This window comes from Paramacrobiotus metropolitanus, unplaced genomic scaffold (assembly GCF_019649055.1).
Source record: "Paramacrobiotus metropolitanus isolate TYO unplaced genomic scaffold, Prichtersi_v1.0 Parri_scaffold0000085, whole genome shotgun sequence".
NCBI lineage: Eukaryota > Metazoa > Tardigrada > Eutardigrada > Parachela > Macrobiotidae > Paramacrobiotus > Paramacrobiotus metropolitanus.
The window spans coordinates 628,048-634,668 of record NW_026570305.1 but is presented as its reverse complement, the minus strand read 5'-3'; the positions used below and the strand labels follow the sequence as shown (position 1 = coordinate 634,668).

At 43.7% G+C, this 6,621-nt stretch overlaps 1 protein-coding gene across 1 annotated transcript; it reads right to left on the bottom strand.

Annotated features, from left to right (window-relative positions):
- Positions 1–721: 721 nt before the first annotated feature.
- LOC129596040 (uncharacterized) lies at positions 722–4,872 on the bottom strand. The gene is made up of 4 exons (XM_055493195.1): positions 4,695–4,872; positions 4,145–4,320; positions 3,521–4,038; positions 722–2,480 (listed from the first exon to the last, which is right to left on the bottom strand). Exons 3-4 carry the CDS (start codon positions 3,578–3,580, stop codon positions 936–938), a joined length of 1,605 nt encoding a protein of 534 aa, XP_055349170.1. The 5' UTR covers positions 3,581–4,038; positions 4,145–4,320; positions 4,695–4,872; the 3' UTR covers positions 722–935.
- Positions 4,873–6,621: the final 1,749 nt, after the last annotated feature.

Sequence of the window (6,621 nt, the reverse complement as noted above, 5' to 3'; positions counted from 1 at the left end):
ACATTATCAACGTTGGGCATTATTTGTGTCAACTGCAAAAGTTGTCGCTGAAAATGGCCAAACAACTTTAATAAGTATCACGGTACGAGTACCAACTATGCACCAGAACAAAACAGCGTTAATTTATAAAACAAATATTATACTTCCTCTATGATATCGGGATTGTACCCATTACAAATCGCATTTCCCCGTTGTATTTGCATAGACCTTCGCTGTTTAAAAAACTCTTTCGCCCGCTTTTGGCCAGTCCTTTTCTGGCTAATCATATTAGAAACTTTGAAGCAGGGCCGTAGGAAAGGTTAAGAGCTGCAAATTTTCGCATGTGTACATTCATGTTCCGAAAGTACCGTAGTACTCAGAATAATTATTGATAATCGATGAACAGCGCCTGCCCACAGCCTTCGTCGCAAAACCACCACTGAAGTTTGGTTCAAATAATCCGGTTTTTTTTCAATAATTTGCTGTTATCTACTGTTAAACGCTCTTACACTACAACTGAGTTTTCATAGTAAGCATTTTTTGAGATACGGCTTACATTTGATGCAGTAAGTCAGTTCGTCGCAATAATAGACGCAGATACTCGTACATAGAGTGCATTCAAGTTAAGGTATGCACGACCTGTCAGGCAGTGCCGCAACATGAGTCAAATATTATTGTCTGTGTGTGCAGCACTTCGGCATTTTACATTCCGTTCAAAACACTTCATTTAAGAGTCCTAGCATGTAAGCAATTCCAAGGAGGGCTGTTGCAAATGCAAAGTTTGCTTTGTCAAAAATAACTGCTATTATATAAACAGCATAATAGGATATTAACGACAATTAAAATTATGACATTTAAAATTTAAGATTGTTTATTGCTGCATTAAATAAAAGCCGCTGTACGATAGTTTAACTAAATCTGCGAGCCAACGGGAAGTTTTTCCGGCTTTTAGATTTTCAATCACTAGGGTCCGTTCCTCGGGCGGGAATAGTTGCATCGGCTTTGTTCTTCCATACTAGCGGAAAGAATGAAGGCGGAGGGATGAAACTTAAAACAAACTCCTCCTGGAGGCTGAGGTTTAGGCTCATCAAAGTCTTAGGCTCATAACGACTGTTATCACCCCAACGGTCATACCATTGAGATTCTGAGCACAAGTCTCGGTCAGCCGAACACCGGTGCAAAAGTGTGTTCGCGGCTGGCCCGTCCAGGTTATTAAGGACGGTATTATATTTCTCAAGCCGTGTATTGATGGTTGCAATCTGGCTATCTATGGCTTGTGAGAGAACATTGCGATATTTCTCTGCATCGTTTTTATCGATATGAATGAAACGGTCGCCTTTTTCATACTCACGAAGGTCTCTACAGTTGAAAAACTGCATTAATGCTCGATCAAACTGTATACTACCCTCCGACTCATGTGACATTTGTACTTTGACTTCAGCGTAAAAGTTGCAAACTGTTGCAGGTCGCAACCCAAGCTGTAGCGCAAATGCTTCGGATTTCAAAACGTCCCGCCCTCTCCCGCTAAATATAAAGTCACCGAATCTGTTGTCGGTCAAGCAGCGAATGTTGTGCTGATCCCAATTTGCATTAACATTATTCCGTGACAAGAGAATATCCAATGACGTATGTTGACAAGTTGCCCACGAGGAAGGTTCCATGCTGTTAACAAAAATTTTGTTTTCCTGAGTTCCTTCGAACTTGATGATCAAATAAGGAAGCGGAAGTATAAAGTGTGTATCTCCTGGTTCCTTATTGATCTTATTGACTTCCTTCATATCCAAGCCTTCGAGGACGACATCGAATCCCTTTTCAAAGTAACGAACAATGCGCTGCATCTTGATCAGTGAATCATAGTGTTGGTGTTTGATGACAAAGTGACTGTTTCGTAAGCCGTCCAAACCGCGCGCGGACGTGATTATTTCGTCGCAATAGTAGGCAATTTCAGTGCAGGTAATGTCGGTAGCGTTAAACCGCGCCGGTAAGTTAGCGCAGAATGCAAATTGTACAGGATACGGCAAACAAGATTCCGGTGCCAGAATCGTGTAGACCTCTCGACAGCGTGTAACCGAAATGCCCCCTGGATCCGTTGACTGCATAAGCTCGGCAACAAAAGTCCGGACGCGGTCAGCCAGGAGTTCGTGTATTTCCGTGGGCTTCAACTCGCCTTTAGGTTTTTCTAGTACGAAAAACAGATTAATATCTTTTGGTTCTCGTCCCAGCAGCACATCCACCACAAAACCTCCCACGATTGCGATCTGTCGCAGACTGATTTGCTTGAATGCGGGAACCAATTCGAAGAGCTTATTACGGAACCCAAGCATATCTTTAATGTCAAAGACTTTTTTCTCCGCAGCATGTGTCAGCGTAGGCTTAGGTCCAGCCGTCACATCGCTGAGCGTAGAGAGGCGATTTCGCGCAAGCCAGTTTTTAAACATTCTGCTCCTGCGCTTGCGATCGGAATCTTGATCACCACTTGGGAGTTTATCAAGCAGTGATGCCTACAGTAGAAAATAAAATTTCAGAAACACTACCACCAGATCAAGTTGTATCACAGAGTTTGATTTAAGGGAAGTGCCTGGTACCATATTCGTGTATATGCAATAAATTTCGCTTTCGCACATTTCCAATCATTCTCTGAATTACTTGGTGCAGACCGAGCAGTTCTACAGCGAAGTGATTTTTATTCCTTGGCGTGAAACGGTATGTGCGCACGAAATGCGGTTTGAATGATCTGGCTGTTAGAAAATTTCAAAACGGTATAAACGCATTCAGGTGCACCAAAAGTCACATTATGGACCGATCTTCCATCGGTTTTTATTTAAATTTAGCACATACCGTAAATGCACGCAAGTGTGAAGATCGTTTTGCCAATGAACTAGGCTTGCACCTGTTCTTTCAAATTTTAAGTTTTAAGATTCAAAACCATGTTAGAACTGTTGTTCGGTGCAATACTATATACATATTGTGCACTCACGTGCAAAGTTTATTTAACCCGTTTATCGGCGCCATAATAAGACTTCTGGTGCAGCCAAATGCATTTCATCTTTTTTGAATTTTTTTATAACCATATTAACGATAAAACTATATTTACGATATAACCATATTTTTTAACCATATTAACTCTAACCTGCTGCTGCGCGCACAAAGGGTTTGCACGCAAATGTACGTATACAAAATTACGTAAAAGAACGTCGTAAACAATGAAAAAAGGTGGTTGGGAGAGAGCATAGTAATACTATGCTCTCGTTGGGACTGCGCGAAAATAAATGTTTTCGCGCGTAAACACTAATTTGGTACCACAAATTACAAATAATAATAGTAGCCGTAGTCAGCAGTGATCACTTCCCATTAAGGAATAATTCCACATGCTGCTTGCTGTTCAACGTACTTAATGTGCACGGTGCCGAATGCATCGACCGAACCTGACAGTGATTGCAACATGATCGGGTGGCTACAGCAGTACTTTATATTGCTCGCTACTGATAACCGGTACTGCATACCTGCAAACGCACAACGAAAAATAAAAGCAAACGAATACCTCGTTGTGATAATCATTTCTGTTTCTTTGTTCATTCACGTCGTAAGGATCAAGCTCCATTGCCGCTTTCAGTGTGTAAAATTTGACTGCGTGCAAGCCGCTCAGGAGGGCTCGCGCTTGCAGTTGCTTATCCTCGGTAACCAACCACACATCGGCGTCAGGAAAACGCCGTAGCAAATCCAAGCAATACACAAGTATCAGGCCATCTCTGTGTAACTGTGTTCATTCAGTTTATTTATCCTCTTCGGATAATACTCCTTTTGCAGACGATCTTCCGAACTATCCGTTTGCAGAACTATCTGAATGTTCTCGATAGGATTCGTGTACCAATCGGTGAGTAGATCCGCTAGTCGGTCCAGGGCGCTCTTGGCCTTTCCTCTACTGTTGTTACTGTTGCTGTTTCCTAATATCTGGATTTCCTGGAGCACCGCCTTTGGGATGATAATCAGAATAGGATTTTTTAGTTTCCCGCATTTTCCATGACGAGCCATTTCCTCAAGCAGTGACATGCATTCCAGCTGTTAATGAGTTTATTCAAAGAACCATAAGAATTTATGATTTATGGAAAAGGAAAATACACTTATTGCAGTTTATTTATGCAAGCTTTCTTTAAGGACTGTTTACCTGGGCAGGCTGGTCATCTTCCTCCGTTTTCTTTTTCTCGTAAATAATGACGTTAGTGTCAAATATCAGCACAAGTTCAGGATCCGTTAATGCGGACATTATTATTAATTTATGAAATGATGGCTAAAGGCAATTCGAATACCAGAGGAAGATCAATTCCGTACGTACTTTCTTAGCTGCAAAGGCTGCTTTAGCGCTGCTACCGTCTCGAGTGCAGAAAATCTGTTTGTTAGACAGGGGAACGAGTCATAACAAACTCAAAAATCAAAAATCAAAATGTATATGTAAAATGAAGAAAACTTGCCTAAATTTTATAATGTCAACTTACATCAACACGTCATGCAGTATTAGCCTAATACGGTGCGATATCACTCAGCACCCTTGGCACAAAATTAATACGCAAGTATATCTGTACTTTAAGCATACGAAGTGACAATGTCATAACTGCAATCCGGTGCCCGAACAAGTGAGACTGCATGACTGTTTTGTTGAGGAATGTCGGAGTTTAAGGTACTTTCGGAAATGATTCAATCTTTCAAGCGTTACTCACTAGCTCACAACTAGAGGCAATGCCTACAGAAATGGAGGTGCAGGCATAATATCATAATTATCTAATTTAGCATCGGGAAGCACACCCGAGGCAGCGCAGCAGCGTGTTCAGGAATCTTTGTTAAACGTTTCAATTTCTGCTATGTTGATTGTCACGTCTTTAAGTACGTGAAATTTAATAAGACACGGTACAAGCCCGAATGTAGAATGACACGAAAATATAGAGATAATAAAATAACACAAATCCCCGTTGGCGGTTACTACGACAGAAATACAACAACAAATACAAAGATCATTCAGTACATTACACCTTCACCACGTATGAAAGAGAATCTGGACATACGTAGAAATAATTATTAGCAGGCAGCAATGGAAAATATTAAGTACTTATGATATTGCAAGCAAGGTTACAATCCATTCATTCATTCGTTCAGTCATGTATCAGGAGCAGACAACCCGTTTAACAGGACTTCAATGTCTGGTCGGTAAAAAATGCATTAAAAATTACCGAAGAGATTATTTAGACAGATCAACAGTTTTCAGAGCGAAATTGAAAAGGCTAACACCGCTAACACTGAGTATCTGTGAATTAACTTTTTGAATCCGCTCAAAAACGTTCTTAACCGCATGGCCAGCGTGCTTTCTCCGATTTTCTGTTCGCTCTGGCTAGGATTCTGTAATGGAGTCATACTATGTCTTAGCAACGGCAACGGTATCTGCGAATACCAGCTGCAGATGGTCAGTCGAGTTGTGTACGAGCAGCAATAAACAACAGCGTATTTGGCAATACGTGACAAACTGACGTGTAGGCTGAGATATTTCGAACTTTGCTTTGATAATCCACTTGCGTACGGATGGCGCCTCCGAGCGGAACGACAAGCGCTACGGAGAGTAAGGGGAAGGAGGACAGCGTGGGTTTGCTGAAGTTCGACCCGCTGGTGATGACCTGGAGATCCTGGCAGTTCCGTTACAGAAACTACGTAAAGCTCCGAAAGGTCACCGATAGCGATGAACAGAAGGCCTTGCTCCTAGATTCCCTGGGCATCGACGCATTGGAGATGCTACACGCAATGTGCTTGCCGAAAGATCCCGATGACTATACGACGGCCCAGATAGTCGATAAACTGGAGCACGCGTATACGAAGAAGACGCTAAAGGACACGGAGTGGGCGAATTACTTCTCGCTCAAGCAGGAGTCTGGAGAATCGCTGCTAGAATTCTCCAACAGACTCCGGAAGAAGGCCTTCAATTGCGCATTTCCCGCGGATGTTCTCGAAGGGAACATGAAGGCGACCTTCCTCAATGGCTTGGAGAACGACGCCACACGGATGCACCTGTCCTCAAAGGAGTACTCGACCCTGGAGAAGGCTTTGGAATTTGCGGAGCAGTACGAGATTTCCCGCAGCAGCCGCCGGAACCATAACGCCGCAGATGTGGTCGCCAAGGTCAATGGGGGAGAAGGGCGTGGCCGTCCCAGCACACAGAACCACAGGCGCGGTGAAGCATCATGGCGCAGCGGCCGGAGTAGGGAAAGAGGTGGACAGGAGGGCGTTTCAGACGCGCGCGATAGTGGTGGCACACGGAGGAAGTCTGCCGATGGTGGGCGTGGCTGTTACGGCTGCGGTGACCAGGACCATATGCGTGCGGACTGTTGGGCTAAAGATGTCAAGTGTCGCAACTGCGGTAAACGCGGACACATCGCGAAAGTGTGTCGCGCTGAACCCAGGGAACGGCAGGAGGCAGGAAGAAAAACTCTGTTGGTTGAAGACGAATTCGACGTCATGGGCATACAGGTGGCCGAAGAATATGACGTGCTGCCGACGTTCTCACCCAGGCGTACAGCAAAGCACTGGAGGCAGGAGCGACAGAGAAGCCAGTTAGCCAGAAATGACCTGGCCTGCCTTCGCGATATGTACCGGACACTGCAA

Coding starts and splice junctions, on each gene's coding strand:
- LOC129596040 (XM_055493195.1), bottom strand. CDS start 3,580: ATGGAGCTTGATCCTTACGACGTGAATGAACAAAGAAACAGAAATGAT. Junction 2,481..3,520: donor GAAATGATTATCACAACGAG/GTATTCGTTTGC, acceptor TTTCTACTGTAG/GCATCACTGCTTGATAAACT.